This window comes from Zalophus californianus, chromosome 6 (genome assembly GCF_009762305.2).
Source record: "Zalophus californianus isolate mZalCal1 chromosome 6, mZalCal1.pri.v2, whole genome shotgun sequence".
Classification (NCBI taxonomy): domain Eukaryota; kingdom Metazoa; phylum Chordata; class Mammalia; order Carnivora; family Otariidae; genus Zalophus; species Zalophus californianus.
In genome coordinates this window covers 105625807-105644790 of record NC_045600.1, presented here as the reverse complement: position 1 = coordinate 105644790, position 18984 = coordinate 105625807, and the positions used below count along the sequence as shown (strand labels likewise).

At 40.9% G+C, this 18984-nt stretch overlaps 2 protein-coding genes across 5 annotated transcripts in view; one reads left to right on the top strand and one right to left on the bottom strand.

The window, feature by feature from the left end:
- Positions 1 to 5906, top strand: part of INTS14 (integrator complex subunit 14) — a 31134-nt gene extending 25228 nt beyond the window's left edge. For 2 of the 4 annotated variants that reach the window (XM_027570797.1, XM_027570793.1), the window contains 3 exons: positions 772 to 890; positions 2885 to 2950; positions 4658 to 5906. In XM_027570797.1, the coding sequence (XP_027426598.1) occupies positions 772 to 890; positions 2885 to 2950; positions 4658 to 4909 (437 nt within the window). In that variant the 3' untranslated portion in view covers positions 4910 to 5906. The remainder of the gene's footprint in view (positions 1 to 771; positions 891 to 2884; positions 2951 to 4657) is intronic. The other 2 variants (XM_027570794.1, XM_027570795.1) reach the window with 1 other exon arrangement.
- Positions 5907 to 6011: 105 nt separating this feature from the next.
- HACD3 (3-hydroxyacyl-CoA dehydratase 3) overlaps positions 6012 to 18984 on the bottom strand; it is a 46866-nt gene continuing 33893 nt past the window's right edge. Inside the window, exons 7-11 of the mRNA XM_027570798.2 lie at positions 13106 to 13233; positions 11385 to 11497; positions 9900 to 10006; positions 9176 to 9307; positions 6012 to 7645 (exon numbers count right to left, since the gene is read on the bottom strand). Of these exons, the coding sequence (XP_027426599.1) occupies positions 7569 to 7645; positions 9176 to 9307; positions 9900 to 10006; positions 11385 to 11497; positions 13106 to 13233 (557 nt within the window). The 3' untranslated portion in view covers positions 6012 to 7568. The remainder of the gene's footprint in view (positions 7646 to 9175; positions 9308 to 9899; positions 10007 to 11384; positions 11498 to 13105; positions 13234 to 18984) is intronic.

Genomic DNA, 18984 nt, shown 5'->3' with positions numbered 1-18984 from the left:
ACTAATCAGGATAAAATGAGCCAATAGATATAAGTAGGCTTTGTGAGTTTGTGGCAAAGTTTCATTGGCTCAGGGAGCAGGTAGAAAAACAGAAACCTTTATTTATTCACATGGCTAAGAAACCAACCTGGCTTTAAATCTTTGAAAGCAATAACTAATAAGCCATCACGACATGGGGTATATTTAACGAAAAAAAGTATTTCTTCTCTTGCCCTTTTCCTTATTGTGGTTACGTATAATTTTCCTCTGGAATTTTCTCAGTGCTTAGACCTGAGGCTACTTAAATTAAAATAAGTAAAATTTAAAATTCAGTTCCTCAGTCACTCTAGCCACCAGTCAGTATTCAGTAGCTGCATGGGCCAGTGGCTACCATTCGATCTTTGGGCCAGAATTGAATTGTGTGTTTATATATTTCTTTATTTATATTTCTTTAAATATGTACTTTAGAATTGTTGCATGTATTAGTTTTTATTCTCTCTGACCTCGGTTGATAAAGCAAATAAGTGAGGCTTGTCTCTTTAGAAACATTAAGCTGTTGTTTTTTTTTTTTTTTACCTACATGGGCCTCAGTTAATGGTTTAGTCTCTTACATCAGTGGCTTTCTTTGGAGAACAGGTTCCCTAACCTGAAGGAAGTGTGAATGGATTTTCTTAATTAGGGAAGTAACAGGATGTAGAAGATTGAATGATTCAGAGAGCTTCTAGCCTAATTGGACATGTAATTGATTATGTTTTGCCAGATGTCATTTCAAGAATGTGTTTTTCTTTTAAGATGCTAAAGAAAACCCTTACGGAGAAGATGACAATAAGAGCCCATTCCCCCTGCAGCCCAGAAACAAACGAAGTTATGCCCAGAATGTGACTGTCTGGATCAAACCCAGTGGCCTGCAGGTAACATTACCATTCAAGTTGCTTTCCGCTGGGGACGGGGGAGGGATTCTGGCAGGCAGGCGGACATCTGATTTGATTTTCCTTTCCTTTGATACTTAGTAATTCATTTACCTCTAATGTTTGTCATTATTTCCAAAAAGGATTTGAGGTGGCCTACAGTAAAACACGTATGCAGAAAAATCACTTCTTACAAAATTTAGAGCAGTACAAAACCTAGAGGAAGAAGGGAGACCATTGCATCAGGAACCCAAGGCAAAATAATTATATTTGAGCAATTTGGCTCCAAGCTTCCTGCTACCAAGGTCAGAAAAGCAACATGTAGGGTTATATGGTTTTTCAGAACAGAAGGAAGCATGTCAGTTCTAGAGAGACATATTCTCCTGGCATTGAATTTCAGTGTAAAATTTTTGACATGGTGAGGCATTGACTTAATGGGTTTTATCTTTGACAGCAGTTTTTTGAGAAGGATGTAAAAAATCTTCATGGGGTTATTTCTTCTGTCCCCACAGTAGAACCCAAGCAATGGCATTACACCTTAATTCCACCAAAACACTACTTTTATGGGAAGCTAAGATTACACTATTCTCAAGGTGTGCTGTTTTCAGGCAAGGTACTCAGTGATGTTTCTCCTTCTACTGACATATGGTCATTTCTGCCTATTTTTAAAAATCACTTTTTGAGCCTTTTTTCTCATTTGAGCACCATCTTTTTTTCTTTGTTCCTCTAATGAGTCCAACCTAAGCCAGATGAGAAGGGGAGGTTAGGCCAGCTGACAAGGGAAATAGCTTCTGTTGATGGCACAGTTTCTTCTTTCCACAGAGACTGGACAACACCCTACCCTATGGGGGTAGGGGCTTTGTTGGAAAATAAGGTTCTCTCCTGCCATCCCTGACCCCAATACTTCCCTGTCAGAAGGAAAGCTGAATTTTTCTTAAATTATTTTTTAAATTTTGTTTTGGTCTGGGTGTATTTTTTTTATTGTGAAAAACATAAAAGTTACCATTTCAACCACTTTAAAGTATAGTGAAAATTCATTGTCATTTAGTGTGATCATAATGTTATACAACCATCATCACTGTGTAGTTCTAGAACATTTTCATCACCCCAAGAGGCAACCCTGTACCCATTAAGTCACTACATTCCCGACTTCCCCTAGTCCTTGGCAACCACTAATCTGCTTTTTGACTCTGTGGATTTGCCCTATTCTAGATATTTCATATAAATAGCATCATACAATGTATGACTTTTTTTGTGTTTGGCTTCCTTCACTTGACATAATGTTTTCAGCATTTGGCCATTTTGTAACATACATCAGTACTTGATTCCTTTTGATGGCCACCTCTGTTTACCCATTCATCAGTTGATGAACGTTTGGATTGTTTCCACCTTCTGGCTACTGTGAATACTGCTGCTAAGAACACTTGTCAAAATTCTTTTTCATTTGTTGCTATGCTGTTGTCATAACTAAGAAATCATTACCAATCCAAGGTCATGAAGATTTACGCCTGTGTTTTCTTCTAAGAGTTTTGTAGTTCTAGCTCTTGCATTTAGGTCTCTGAATCATTTTGAGTTTTTTTGTTTTTTGGGGTTTTTTTATATATGGTGTGAAGGAAGGGTCCAGCTTCATTCCCTTGCATGAGGATATCCAGTTGTCCTGGCACCATTTGTTCAAGAGACTGTTCCTTCCCCCATTGAATGGTCTTGGCTTCCTGGCCAGAAAGCAGCTGGCTATAGATGTATGGGTTTATTGGGTGTATTTTTGTGAGACGAGTTCACTTCTGTCACTAAGGGATTTATTATCATCAAACATTTTAAAGGAGGAGGTGCTTTACTAATGTTGAACAGAACAGTGACATTAACTCAGAAGGGAAGCTCATCTTGACACTGCACCTCTGTTCCCATATTCATTTCTCTAAACATTTAGAGCCATCCTTTTGTATTCTTTCCCCTTTTACCACGGAATCCTAATGCCGAAATCTTTTTACCCTTGATAGACAGATGTACAGAAGATTTTAAGAAATGCAAGGAAATTACCTGAAAAAACACAGACATTCTATAAGGTGAGACCATCAGAATTATAGTGGAAGAGGGTGGGCCATGGGATGTGTGCCAAAAATAAATCGTTCACAATAGTGAAGAGTATGAACATGGACAGGAATTAGAAATGTTTGGCTTGTGCCTCAGTGTTTTCATTGTTAAAGTCAATAGCAATGATAGGTCCACTGCTGCCCTAAAACCCAAGAATCAGAAGTGCTTAAGTGGCCTGGTTCTGTGCACAAGGCTCCTCTGTCGTGGTGCTGCTGTGCATGGCTGAGGGAAGGAGTCAAAAGAAGAACCTATAGGTCAAAGCCCTGAACTCTCCTCACCATGCTTGTAGGCGTATCCAATCTAACCCCAGACAACCAGGGGGCTTCCCGGGATGATGATTTCCCAAAACATTCTTACTCTACCAGAGAAGCTGCTTCCAGGAATGACTACTAAAATTGTACTTTTATGAATTGCAAAAGGATGGCCCTCCGGAATCCTCCCTAGCTAATCCAGAACTATTGGTGGAGGGAATAAAGTTATAACTAGTGGATGGAGTTGGGGGTGCATTTAAGTAAACACCTTGTTTCTTCCCTTTCCATCTGGTGTTTGACTGAACTTAAGCGGCAGTGTGAGGCATGCCGTGTTGTCAGTTGTAGCCCAGCTACTACTATTTTGTGGTGCACACAGCCTCCCCAGGCTAGCATCTCTTCTGGAGAACATACGTGCCACTTTGTCTGGGTGTTACCTCATTACCTTTATGTCACTGTTGTCTTCAAACCTAATTATGTGGCAAGCTGGCGAAATCAAGCGAGAGCAGTCTTCATCAGAGTTCAGAAAGCTGCTCAGCCAGCCGTGCCCTCCCTCCCCATGAAGCCAACAGTTCACACAGGCCCTTGATGTCCACTCCTGCTGTAATTCCCTTCTCCCCTACAGTCGTCACCTGTCTATTCAAGAAGGCACACTTGTACTTTGGCCTTCTTCTGAACTTTTCACTTGTTAACAGATGATAGTAGAGAGGTGGTCAGAAAACCCACTTCTCTTTTCTGGCTTTATAGAATCCCACATATCAGCTGTGGAAGGGCCTCTGCCAGGCACCTGCGTCAGCCCCTGCAGTGGGCCAACAAGAGGTCATCCTTCTTGCTTTATAAATGAGACCACTGAGACCCAGAGAGGCTACACAACTGGCCTAGATTGCACAGCTAAGTGGTTGATGGGGCTCTTTGTATTTCTCCACTTCCATCCACTACCCGATCCTTCTTTTCGTGGCAGTCTTTCAGGTCAGACTTCTTGAATCCTCCAGAGCCTCCAAACATGTTCACTGTTGTTCGGTCTGAGGCCCAGCCAGAGAGAAAGCACCAGAGGGTTCAGAGCCCTCTGAGGTTTGGGACTAGCCTTTTCCATGCCTGAGTAATGGGAAAAGTCATCCTCCTGAGCGTTAGGAGTAAATGAAATGTGTGCGAAGTGTCTCATCATGTTTGGTGTAAGCGTTCATCGGCTGTGGTGGTGACCACCTGTGTTTCAGTCAGCCAGCTTTCTGATCACCTGTAGAGGAACTCTTTCATGTCATCACACTCTCGTGACTGGCGTCTCTGTACAAGCACTTGTTCTCCCGTAAAAATGCTCACTTAATTTTGGGGATCAAGAAAAACGTAGTTTAAGTTGAGGACTTAGAAAGTATGTGACAAGGAAAATGCATTTCAGGAACATTGGTGGGTTTTGTTTTTTTAATCTTGTTTCAGGAGCTAAACCGTTTACGAAAGGCTGCCCTGGCGTTTGGTTTCCTGGACCTGCTCAAAGGGGTGGCTGACATGCTGGAAAGGGAGTGCACGCTGCTGCCCGACACAGCGCACCCGGACGCCGCCTTCCAGCTGACCCATGCTGCCCAGCAGCTCAAGCTGGCCAGCACCGGCACCTCCGAGTACGCCGGCTACGAGCACAATATCACGCCTTTGCACACAGACTTCTCTGGCAGCAGCACTGAAAGAATGTGAAGCTGACTTTGGGAGCCTGCCCGCTTTTTTCATTTCAGGTGAAAATGATTTAGGGTAAAAACTTTCCAATTTATTCACCTCTGCAAGAGCCCCCCCGAAGACCTCCCTGAGGCTGCCTCAGAAGCACCACTTGCTGGTTTCAGTTCTCTGCTAGAATCTGAGGAGGAGGGTTCTGAAGGCCGGTTGGCTGCTTGGGCTTTGACCTTAGCTTTCTGGGGCTGAGTCTTTAAGCCCAAAAAACCATTGTTGCTCCCACAATGGGCACATCTCCTGAGACTCTTAAAAGGACTGATGAGCACAGAGCTCTCCCCACTTCCTCAGGAAACCTAATCAGCAAGGGTTCTCTGGCTTCCTGAAAGGCACCTTCTCTCCTGTCCTCTCCCAACCGTAAGGACATTTTCCAGCTTCTGCCCTTGGAATGAGCAGCCCAAACTGTCTGGGATTTGCTAACTACAAGCCCAATATCGTTAAGTTTCAGAACTGTCTTTAGAACTTCGGCAAAAACTTGATGGTAACCCTTTGGTGCTTTTAGTATGTCTTCATACAGACTTTTAAACGGCAACCATAAATGTATAAAATGATTCCCACTTCTTCAAGTTTTGTTTGTTTTTTAATGAAAATAAAATACTTGATTTTCTATAAAATAGATTCACTGGGAAACTAATGGGTCTTCGCCTTTCAGTCTGTCCTATTCACCTGAATGTAATTTCAACTTCCTAAGTGGCACAGATTCATAAATCCTGAGAGTTCCTTGGGTTCCATGTGAACTTCCTTGTTTCTGACACTGGTTAGGTCTCTGCCTAAGCCAGGTTCCACCCAAGTGACTTCTGACTGATCACTATAGTCAGTTATGGTACCAATTCATCATGACATTAGGCAAGTCAGGTAACTTCTCCGAGCTTTCTGTCATCAGTGCTTTTCAGATTGCTCTGTGGACTTCCTGAGGTTATCCCTCCCGCAGGCTTCACCCCCAAGCAACCATTTTCACATGCTGAATTTAACGTTTTTACCATGCTATATATTTTTTCTGAACAAAGGACTTTATCATTAACAACTTGAAAACCTACCAGACTAAATGATCTTTAAACACAAGTTGTTAGGATTTTGATTTTAAATGTTTAATAGAAATACACAATGTTTTGCTTTCTCAGCAATAAAGGAGTTTATAACAATCACTAAGAATACAGGATTCTGCCACAAAGATGGAGCATATACTGCAAAGCTGATCTGTCCAAATAAACAAAATCAGGTGAAAACATCAGAAGTTAACACAAACAAGTGTTGACAGAAGTTAGACATGCAAGATACCCTCCAGTGCAATGAACTTGTAAAAAAAAAAAAAAAAAAATCAGCCAGCCTATGCTAATCCGATGTTTTTAGGTCAAACCAAGTTTCCATATCGGGCTCAGAGAAATAGCGTAGCTCATGGTGTCTCCTTTCCCCCAAGAACAATAGGAATGGCAGAACAGAACTACCATGCTTTTAAATTCTTTTATACAAGCATTACTTCTAACACATATTTTACTTGGTTAACTTGGAATGTTTTAGAGGAAACAATATTTTTGACAATAGCCAAGCTTTACAATGTCTACATTTTTTCTCAGTTCCTCTGGGTGGGTTTCCCGCCAGGAAGCTTTTGTTAAGCTTCTCCCGCCAAAGTTCTCACTGTTTTCCCTCTCCGAGAGCAGACCAGTGAAACAACAGCAGAACAAAGGCAGGCGTTTCTGAGGTCAGTTCCGCCAGCCACTCTGACAGGTTTACAAGGAAATGGACTCGGCCAGCACAGAGGAAGAGAGCCGTTTTATGTATGCGCACAGCCTAGGCCTGGTCTGCAGACGTGTTTTGTGCACTTGTGGTTGCCGCAGGCCACACTCCAGCAGCTGTCTTACTGCTGGTTTGACCCTTCTGACACCTGTAGCCAGGTGGAACTCTTACAATCTCACGGTTTTCTAAACTAATGTTTCATCTTTCTTTAGTGTTGAAGGTCGTTCTGATTTAGCTAGAAATGAAGTAAGTGACCATGGTGTTCCAAGGTTCTGACTGGTTTCTCCCAAAACCATTCTGTGCCTCCTCAATGTGCACACAGGTAAGCACTGCCGTGACAGGTGGTGGTAGAAGCCAAAAGATGCTCAGAGGTACTAGGTGTTCTCTTAGCCTCACTCAGACTCAGAAATGTTCTATCAGTGCCACCCCACTTAACAAACAACCCCTTGGGTACAGAATGTATAAGGTCCTGCCTAAATCACTTTCACAGCCTCCTGCAGAGGCAACAGTGCTTTTTTTTCCCCGAGCCAACAGCTGAAATAAACAGTGCCAACTATAAGAATGGCTGGTACCTGGTAGGGTTAGGGCACTGAAGCAGGACCTCTGGCCCGTGTGAGAGCAACTGGACAAGGAGTGCGTGGGGTAGGGCTGAGTCTCTTGCTGTCGTTAATGGAATACACGAGAACAAACCTGTCATCAGATATCAGGAATCCACGTCATGCAAGTACTACGCTAAGATAATTCTGTAAATTCAGGAATGTTACTGGGGGGAAAGGGAATATAGCCTCACTGAGAATTTAATCATTTAACTTTAAAAAGCTTTTACATCAGTACAAGAAGGTAAAACTGTGAGAATTATAGATTAGGCTCAAACTGGCAAGATGTCATCTAAATCTTAGTGGATCTTTTTCTTTTTTTGTCCATAGCGCCGCCTGCGCTGTTTATAAAGGTGACGGAAATTTACGTACAACCCTGAAAAAGAAAAAAGCCAATGAGAAAAGGCAATCTTTGTTTCTAACCAGAAGCTCTTGGGGCAGGGACAGTCTCTAGATGGCTGCTTATCCCTAGCCCACAGCACTGTGCTTCCTGCAGGGTGCTGGGGAATTAAACTCTGACCAAGTTCTCATCGATGTACTAGAGACCACTCGCTTTTTTCCCCAGTCGGTTTACTGTTTTGTTTTATCCCATATTCTAATGTGAAAATTTTCAAACATACAAAAGAGTAAAATACTGTACAGTGAACCAACACTTAGATCTAAACTTTTTTTATTATCTTCACTTTGTCACCTGCTCATTCCCATCTCATTTTTGATGTATTTCACTGTAAGTTGCAGACATCAGTATACTTCACCCCTAAACATTTCATTAATTAGAGTTCGGTTTTTCCTTTGTTCTTTTAAGGCAAGATTTACATAAAATGAAGATCCTCCAGCCTCAGTCGAGACTGCAGAAACTGCAGCCCCTGCCGGACTGACAGCCTGACTGAAACCTCAGGGGGGATTCTGAGGCACCCAGCTAGGCTGCTTTCTGTGAGATAGTAAGCATCTGTTGTCTTAAGCTACTAATACACTATCTGTTGTCATATCCTGTTGCTAGAAGACCAGACAGCCATACTTATTTAGGGCTACCTGAAGATTTTTGTGAACTACGAGAGAGAGAAATATGTAAATTATATTAAAATGCGTTAGAACTAGGGACACCTGGGTGGCTCAGTTGGTGAAGCGTCTGCCTTCGGCTCAGGTCATAATCCCAGGGTCCTGGGACCGAGCCCCACATCGGACTCTGCTCAGCAGGGCAGCCTGCTTCTCCCTCTCCCTCTGCTGCTCCCTCTCCCTCTGCTGCTCCCCCTGCTTGTGCTCTCTCACTCTCTCTCTACCAAATAAATAAAATCTTTTTTAAAAAATGCATTAGAACTTTATCTAAACAGTCTTTATGATTAGGGAGGCTTTATTTGCAATAATTAGGTTTACTTCTTCTAGTTCTTAGTTTTTATGAATTAAGGCAAAGATTTGTGATTTTTATGTAAATTAATATATAAGCTGGTTTTACAGGAGTAGTGGGGCAGGGGGGGCTTTCCTATTATTAGGTAGAAGCTTTATGACATCTCTTGGCTGCTCAGAGGCCTTGACTGCCTTCTTCCTTCCTTGCTGCCAGTGGTATTACCTCCTCTGTAAACTTTGGATAAGGAACGTATCACTGAAATTAGTAAAATTAAAATGCTCTTTTTTCTACTAGAGCTTCTTATATATTGTTCTAAACATGAAATATGGTGAATTCCCAGTGACCAAGAGCACACCAAGAAGACAACTCAACCACTGGTGATTTGGAAGAAATACATAGCATTTTCTCCTCATGGGCCTGTTGTACAAAATAATGTTTCTCTAACTCTATACTACTCTTCCGGAAATAAAAATCCTAATAAAGGCTTTGAAAGCTTTGAATCATTTAACTCTACCCTCTTAGAAGTGACAGGAAAAAGTCTATTACAGAGCCAATACTTACCTAAAAATAATATTATAAGATAAATCTGAAGAAAAAAGGAAAATCTAACTTTGATTTTCACTGGATATGGCAACGTGAAACTGAATCTTCCTGTTTCGTTGAATACTGGAATGGACTGGATCACTGAGACAGCTAAAAGCAGAAACAAGAACCTGTCAGAAGCAAATGAAATACAGTGCCATCTAGTGAGAGAAGCTTCTACCCCCCACAATGTCAGTTCTGGGTGCGCCGAAAATGGTTCCCTCCCCTTAGTACACAGGCCTCATGCCTGTTCTAGTTCTCCCCCTAGTTTTCATAAGCAATGAGCCTCCAAGCTGACAAGGAGAAGATGAATGAGGAACATTCATCTTGACAGCACTGAGCTTTAGTTCTCTACTCTATTAAATGGAGAGAAAACTCCCTACCTGACTCACTCACTAGGTGTCTGTCAGAATTAAATGAAGTCATTGATACGAACCTGGCTTTGGAAAAATTCTAAATACCATATAAATAGGAGCATGCAATACATGAACGCACAGCTTCCAAACCTCACAAAAACGAGCTACTTCCCTGGAATAGTCTGGGTACCAAGAGTATTATGGAAGGAAGCCACTAGAAAGAAAGTTAAAAAGTCTAACACCTGTATATCAGACTAAGGCTGGCAGGGGAAGGAAGAAAGCTTTGGCCTATCAGCTTAGCTATCCTTTGGAACTAAGCTTATAAAACCTAGTGTTCTTGAAAGTACCTTCTGCCAAACATCCCAGAGGATACAAGGGAATCCACACAGTGTAACGAAGCCATGTGAGCACCTTCCAATCCATGTCAATGCAGGAAAGCATGTAGAAGGGGTACCTATTGGAAATAAGGAATTCGGATGTGAAAAGCCACTTCAGGTCTTGAATGCAACCCTAGAACATCAAGAAATAGAATTTCACAACTAGCCACACATGGCTTCTTCAGAACAGAATGATAATCCTGGGCTATCTACCCACGAACTCCCAACACATTCTTCCCCCAATTTTCAATGGATGTGAACTCTCTTTGATGGTAGACTAAGTTTAGGTCCTAAAGGAACCCTCTTTGGAATAGTTCAATATATGGAATGAATGCTCAAAGCTCTTTGCCTTTAATACTAGTTCTGATCTATGTTCTAAGTAGGTAAGGATGACAGACACCTTGACAATTTATCTCCAGATAAGTGAATGTTATCAAAGTAAACAGGGCGCCTGGGTGGCTCAGTTGGTTAAGTGTCGGACTCTTGATTTCAGCTCAGGTCATGATCTCGGGGTCATGAGATCAAGCCCTGCGTTGGGCTCCATGCTGGGCGTGGAGCCTGCTTAAGATTCTCTCTCTGTGCCCTTCCCCTGCTCTCTCTCTCAAAAACAAAACAAAACAAATTCCAAAATTAAAGTATACAAAAGACCCCTAATCTAGAATCAGACATACTCTATTTAAATAAAGAGGTAACACAAAAAAGAAATTTTTCTTCCCAGAGTTAACATTAAGCACTTATAATCTCTTTCACCTTTGTATTAATATACTATGGGATTCAGACCACAGTTCAAACACAATCTAGGGCTGCTACTGTCTCTTCTCCCTTTCAGCTATTAACTTTGCCAAAATATCCCCAGACCTAGAGCTGAGGAGTCAATCTGCAAAACCCCTGCTCCACCTGACCAAAAAAGAAATGGAATATGTATGGTCCGGTAGAGAAGAGTACCTCTACTTTAATTGGATCTTTTTTTTTTAAGATATTTCTTCTATTGACAACTGAGAGTGGCAGAATCAGATAAGAGGTGGATTCAAACTTGAGTAATCTTGTAGAAGATTTATTTCTTATCATTCCTTCTAGAAGGTTGGTCTTTCCAAGTTCGATCCAGCCTGACTACTCCTTCAATCTCATGTTTCTTCCCCTTTCAAAATTTTTCCATGCAGATAAGTCCTCTTTCCGACAAGACGGCAAAATCCTGCAGGGTAAGATGGGTCTTTTCACTTCTCTGCACCTCTCGGCTCCCTCTGCTCCCCAGTGCCCAGGCTGATACTATGATCCAATGACTGCTTTAAAAAAACATGCCTCACCTTTGCAGAACACACGGATGCAGCTAGAGCTCTCCACACACAGAACCTTAATCTCAAACCAAATGAGACTCTGAATAAAACTCCCTCCAGAAGAGAGCTGCTCCAGAGAAAGGAGAAGCACTCAAACCACCATGCTGGCATTTCTACCCACCTGAAAATTTCAATTGCGCTCCACGAATAAAACACAAAGAAAACCACAGCTTTGTTTTGCATTTCTTCCATGGTGCCAAAGATGATAAACAAAATGAAATTTCTTCCACAAAGCTATTAAAAGAACCCAAAAGAGAGGAAAAAGTTTAAAAATATATTCTACAAAAACTATACAAATGTGTTACCTGAAACCTAGCCCCACTAAATTCAGGGTAAATAGAAAAAGACTGAGGGGCACCTGGCTGGCTCAGTCAGTGGAGCCTGCGAGCCTTGATGTCGGAGTCGTGAGTTCAAGCCCCACATTGTGGGTAGAGATTACTTTAAAAAATTAAAAAATAATAAAATCTTAAAAAAAGAAGAAAAAAAAAAAAAGACTGATCTCAGCAAGTTTAAACCTCTGTTCCAGTTTTGGAACAAGTTACGGTTACCCAAACCAGTCTTTCTGAATAGACTGTGTATATGTGTGTAAATAGGTCATCACGAATAGTGTATTTTCAAAAACACTCACACACATTCAAACATAGCGTAAAGAGTACTGACGAATGAACATTTGTGTCTGCATAACCCAAGTTAAGAACCAGAACATTACCAGTGTGGCAGCCGCCCACAAGTAACTATCTTGTGTTAACCATTCCATTGCTTCTCTTTATAGGCTTCCTGCTTATGTACCTATTTCTAAATAGTATACTGTTGCACTTTGCCTGTTTTTAAACTTTCTGAAATACAACTTATTTTTATTCTGTAATTTGTTTCTTACTCCATGTTATGCTGCTGAGCTGCAGTCCCATGCCCCACTCCAGGAGGCTCCGCTCACACTGCATTCTCCATGAATGGCCCTCCCTGGAGCTGTGCAATATGAGACTACTGAACCCCTCCCTTCCATCATGCCCTAGAAATTCTAGCCTCATGCTTATCTGCCCTAGTCCTTGACATACAAAAAGTATTATTCCACATTAGTGGGTCCCTCACTATCCTCTTATTTTTTAGACTGAACAAAACAGCCTCTCTCCAAGAACAGAAAACCCAGGAGTAACAAGACTATTGTATTAACACCCTTTACCATACAACAGATACTATCAGAATGCCAGGGCTGGTATACCAGAAAAGGGTAGAATTATCAAAACAGAACTCCAGAAGAGACCAAGCAGCAATCCCTATTGCCCCCTGAGTCTGGGGGTGGGGGGGGAGTATTTAATAGTATATAATCACAGAGTTAGAAAATAGGGCAAGGAAGTTAAAAGATTTTGATGCCCCGTTCCTGATAGCAATCTTCCAAATATTAGGAAACAACATAGATGTATCAAGAGGGGGGGGTATCCCACACCAGTCAAAAGAGTCCCCTTCATATATGGAAGAAAGTCCAAAGTGAAAAGACCTCCTAGGATTGCATCACCTTCACCTACCCAAGTTGGGAGGAGACCAAGCACATCTTTACATCAGAAGATTGTGGGTAAGTTTTTCTGCTCCTGCTTGAGAATCAAGTTTCCCTGGTTTTAAAGCCCTTTTTATAACTTTGTGATTTCATGAAGATACCATAAACAACCAAACCAGACCTGAAATGGCAAAAGTCTACTTTGGAAACTATCCCTGGGCTTCAAGTTTTCCTTTTTCAGATAAAACAGTGCTATTCCCGTGCAAAAAGAGATTCTTACTCATTGTGACTTCCCAGCAAATTGTGGCGTACCTAGTAACTACTGACATCTGAGGTCAACTGTTCAGTACCTGGATAAGAGAAGGCGTCACTGGTGACTTAATGACACCAATTGCTGCATTGACAGTTTCCACAACTGACAGCATCTGGCAGAAATACATCATGTCGGCCAAGGTGTGGAATGTGTCATAGAAGGACTCTATGGGACAAATACACATTAAGGGTAAATCAAATGGCAAATTCCAACAGAATCATTTCTCAAACTATGTACCTACTTGCATGCAAGGAATTTAAGGAAAAGTATAATCAGCCACCCAGATTCAAATTTACTATCCAAACTAAGCTGGAGGGGAACAGGCCTGTGAGGTCTTGAATAGGAAACTCTACTGATTATGTATGTCCTCATTTTAAAAGGCAAAGTAAAGGGGGCGCCTGGATGGCTCAGTCGGTGAAGCGTCTGCCTTTGGCTCAGGTCATGATCCCAGGGTCCTGGGATCGAGTCCCGCATTGGGCTTCTTGCTCAGCGGAGAGCCTGCTTCTCCCTCTCCCTCTGCTACTCTGCCTGCTTATGCTCTCTCTCTCTCAAATAAATAAAATCTTTTTTAAAAAATTAAAAATAAACATCAGTTGAATAAAAGAGGCTCTTGCAAAAAAACTTAAAGAAACCCTCTAATATTTTTGCAGAAATAATCCACTTTACAATCCTGCTACAAAGTCAAATGTGAAATGAAGAATGGTATATAGCATTATTATGTAATTTTGCCAGAAAAATTCCAATAATTTAGTTCAAAATTGGACTAATTCTTTTCTTAGAAGAATTAATGCAAACTTACATTTACAATTTAAATTTTGCTACATATAAATTAAAAAACTTATTCTTATAACTTTAAATCTCCCTCTTCAAGACAAAATCCAAACCAAATCTTTTTGTCACCACTTACAATGAAATTCTGGTGTCCGTTTTAAGGGGATTCACTTTAAGGTGGCGTTTCTCCTGGATAAATCTTTGAAAAATGAGGACCTCCCATTTGGAAAACACAAAGCTGTGACTTAAGATTTGGCACATGGTGAACAAAAATGAGATCTTGTGGCTTTGCTCTGATTTTACATCTTTGTTTCAATTCAGGAATAGAAATCTAATATGACAGTTACAAAGAATTTTAAACAAAATTGTAAGAATTTTGTTTTCAATTTTTTTATTCTTATGTTAATCATCATATATTACATCATTAGTTTTTGATGTAGTGTTCCATGATTCATTGTTTGTGCATAACACCCAGTGCTCCATGCAGAACGTGCCCTCTTTAATACCCATCACCAGGCTAACCCATCCCCCCACCCCCCTCCCCTCTAGAACCCTCACTTTGTTTTTCAGAGTCCATCGTCTCTCATGGTTCATCTCCCTCTCTGACTTACTCCCCCCCTTCATTCTTCCCCTCCTGCTATCTTCTTCTTTTTCTTTTTCCTTAACATATCTTGCATTATTTGTTTCAGAAGTACAGATCTGTGATTCGACAGTCTTGCACAATTCACAGCGCTCACCATAGCACATACCCTACCCAATGTCTATCACCCAGCCACCCCATCCCTCCCATCCCCCACCACTCCAGCAACCCTCAGTTTGTTTCCTGAGATTAAGAATTCCTCATATCAGTGAGGTCATATGATACATGTCTTTCTCTGATTGACTTATTTCACTCAGCATAACACCCTCCAGTTCCATCCACATCGTTGCAAATAGCAAGATCTCATTCCTTTTGATGGCTGCATAATATTCCATTGTGTATATATACCACATCTTCTTTATCCATTCGTCTGTCGACGGACATCTTGGCTCTTTCCACAGTTTGGCTATTATGGACATTGCTGCTATAAACATTGGGGTGCACATACCCCTTCGGATCCCTACATTTGTATCTTTGGGGTAAATACCCAGTAGTGCAATTGTTGGATCGTATGGTAGCTCTATTTTCAACTGTTTGAGGAACCTCCATACTGTTTTCCAGAGTGGCTGCACCAGCTTGCATTCCCACCAACAGTGTAGGAGGGTTCCCCTTTCTCCACATCCCCGCCAACATCTGTCGTTTCCTGACTTGTTAATTTTAGCCATTCTGACGGGTGTGAGGTGGTATCTCATTGAGGTTTTGATTTGGATTTCCCTGATGCCGAGTGATGTTGAGCACTTTTTCATGCGTCTGTTGGCCATTTGGATGTCTTCTTTAGAAAAATGTCTGTTCACATCTTCTGCCCATTTCTTGATTGGATTATTTGTTCTTTCAGTGTTGAGTTTGATTAAGTTCTTTATAGATTTTGGATACTAGCCCTTTATCTGATATGTCATTTGCAAATATTTTCTCCCATTCTGTCGGTTGTCTTTTGGTTTTTGTGGACTGTTTCTTTTGCTGTGCAAAAGCTTTTTATCTTGATGAAATCCCAATAGTTCATTTTTGCCCTTGCTTCCCTTGCCTTTGGTGATGTTTCTAGGAAGAAGTTGCTGCGGCTGAGGTCGAAGAGGTTGCTACCTGTGTTCTCCTTTAGGATTTTGATGGACTCCTGTCTCACGTTTAGGTCTTTCAACCATTTGGAGTCTATTGTTGTGTGTGGTGTAAGGAAATGGTCCAGTTTCATTCTTCTGCATGTGGCTGTCCAATTTTCCCAACACCGTTTGTTGAAGAGACTGTCTTTTTGCCATCGGACATTCTTTCCTGCTTTGTCAAAGATAAGTTGACCATAGAGTTGAGGGTCCATTTCTGGGCTCTCAATTCTGTTACATTGATCTATGTGTCTGTTTTTGTGCCAGTACCGTACTGTCTTTATGATGACAGCTTTGTAATAGAGCTGGAAGTCCGGAATTGTGATGCCGCCAGCTTTGCTTTTCTTTTTCAACATTCCTCTGGCTATTCGGGGTCTCTTCTGGTTCCATACAAATTTTAGGATGATTTGTTCCATTTCTTTGAAAAAAGTGGGTGGTATTTTGATGGGGATTGCATTGAATGTGTAGATTGCTCTAGGTAGCATTGACATCTTCACAATGTTGGTTCTCCCAATCCATGAGCATGGAACGTTTTTCCATTTCTTTGTGTCTTCTTCAATTTCTTTCATGGGTATTTTATAGTTTTCTGAGTACAGATCCTTTGCCTCTTTGGTTACATTTATTCCTAGGTATCTTATGGTTTTGGGTGCAATTGTAAATGGGATCGACTTCTTGATTTGTCTCTCTTCTATCTTGCTGTTGGTGTATAGGAATGCCACTGATTTCTGTGCATTGATTTTATATCCTGCTACTTTACTGAATTCCTGTATGAGTTCTAGCAGTTTTGGGGTGGAGTCTTTTGGGTTTTCCACATACAGTATCATATCATCTGCAAAGAGTGAGAGTTTGACTTCCTCTTTGCCAATTTGGATGCCTTTGATTTCTTTTTGTTGTCTGATTGCTGTGGCTAGGACTCCTAATACTATGTTGAATAGCAGTGGTGATAGTGGACATCCCTGCCACATTCCTGACCTTAGGGGAAAAGCTCTCAGCTTTTCCCCATTGAGAATGATATTGGCTGTAGGTTTTTCATAGATGGATTTTATGATATTGAGGTATGTACCCTCTATGCCTATACTCTGAAGAGTTTTGATCAAGAAAGGATGCTGTACTTTGTCAAATGCTTTTTCTGCATCTATTGAGAGGATCATATGATTCTTGTTCTTTCTTTTGTTAATGTATTGTATCACGTTGATTAATTTGCGGATGTTGAACCAGCCTTGCAGCCCAGGGATAAATCCCACTTGGTCATGGTGAATAATCCTTTTAATGTACTGTTGGATCCTATTGGCTAGTATTTTGGTGAGAATTTTTGCATCCATGTTCATCAAGGATATTGATAATTCTCCTTTTTGATGGGGTCTTTGTCTGGTTTTGGGATCAAGGTAATGGTGGCCTCATAAAATGCATTTGGAAGTTTTCCTTCCATTTCTATTTTTTGGAACAGTTTCAGGAGAATAGGTATTCATTCTTCTTTAAATGTCTGATAGAATTCCCCTGGGAAGCCATCTGGCCCTGGGCTTTTGTTTCTTGGGAGATTTTTGATGACTGCTTCAATTTCCTTAGTGGCTATAGGTCTGTTCAGATTTTCTATTCTTCCTGGTTCAATTTTGGTAGTTGATACATCTCTAGGAATGCACCCATTTCTTCCAGGTTATCTAATTTGCTGGCATAGAGTTGCTCATAATATGTTCTTATAATTGTTTGTATTTCTTTGGTGTTTGTTGTGATCTCTCCTCTTTCATTCATGATTTTGTTGATTTGGGTCATTTTTCTTTTTGATAAGTCTGGCCAGGGGTTTATCAATCTTGTTAATTCTTTCAAAGAACCAGCTCCTAGTTTCGTGGATCTGTTCTACTGTTCTTTTGGTTTCTAGTTCATTGATTTCTGCTCTGATCTTTATGATTTCTCTTCTCCTGCAGGGTTTAGGCTTTATTTGCTGTTCTTTCTCCAGCTCCTTTAGGTGTAGGGTTAGGTTGTGTATTTGAGACCTTTCTTGTTTCTTGAGAAAGGCTTGTATTGCTATATACTTTCCTCTCAGGACTGCCTTTGCTGTATCCCAAAGATTTTGAACAGTTGTGTTTTCATTTTCATTGGTTTCCATGAATTTTTTTAATTCTTCTTTAATTTCCTGGTTGACCCATTCATTCTTTAGTAGGATGCTCTTTAGCCTCCATGTATTTGAGTTCTTTCCGACTTTCCTCTTGTGATTGAGTTCTAGTTTCAAAGCATTGTGGTCTGAAAATATGCAGGGAATGATCCCAATCTTTTGGTACCGGTTGAGACCTGATTTGTGACCTAGGATGTGATCAATTCTGGAGAATATTCCATGGGCACTAGAGAAGAATGTGTATTCCGTTGCTTTGGGATGGAATGTTCTGAATATTTCTGTGAAGTCCATTTGGTCCAGTGTGTCATTTAAAGTCTTTATTTCCTTGTTGATCTTTTGCTTAGATGATCTGTCCATTTCAGTCAGGGAGGTGTTAAAGTGCCCCACTATTACTGTATTGTTGTCAATGTGTTTCTTCGCTTTTGTTATTAATTGCCTTATATAATTGGCTGCTCCCACATTAGGGGCATAGATATTTACAATTGTTAGATATTTACAATTGTTAGATCTTCTTGTTGGATAGACCCTTTAAGTAGGACATAGTGTCCTTCCTCATCTCTTATTACAGTCTTTGGTTTAAAATCTAATTTGTCTGATATAAGGATTGCCACCCCAGCTTTCTTTTGGTGTCCATTAGCATGGTAAATGGTTTTTCACCCCCTCACTTTCAATCTGGGGGTGTCTGTGGGTCTAAAATGAGTCTCTTGCAGACAGCATATTGATGGGTCTTGTTTTTTAATCCAATCTGATAGCCTGTGTCTTTTGATTGGGGCATTTAGCCCATTTACATTCAGGGTAACTATTGAAAGGTATGAATTTAGTGCCATTGTATTGCCTGTAAGGTGACTGTTACTGTATATTGTCTGTGTTCCTTTCTGATCTATGCTGCTTTTAGGCTCTCTCTTTCCTTAGAGGACCCCTTTCAATATTTCTTGGAGGGCTGGTTTCATGTTTGCAAATTCCTTTAGTTTTTGTTTGTTCTGGAAGCTTTTTATCTCTCCTTCTATTTTCAATGACAGCCTAGCTGGACATAGTATTCTTGGCTGCATATTTTTCTCGTTTAGTGCTCTGAAGATATCTTGCCAGTCCTTTCTGGCCTGCCAGGTCTCTGTGGATAGGTCTGTTGCCAATCTAATATTGCTACCATTGTAGGTTACATATCTCTTCTCCCGAGCTGCTTTCAGGATTTTCTCTTTGTCTCTGAGACTCGTAAGTTTTACTATTAGATGTCGGGGTGTTGACCTATTATTATTGATTTTGAGAGGGGTTCTCTGGGCCTCCTGGATTTTGATGCCTGTTTCCTTCCT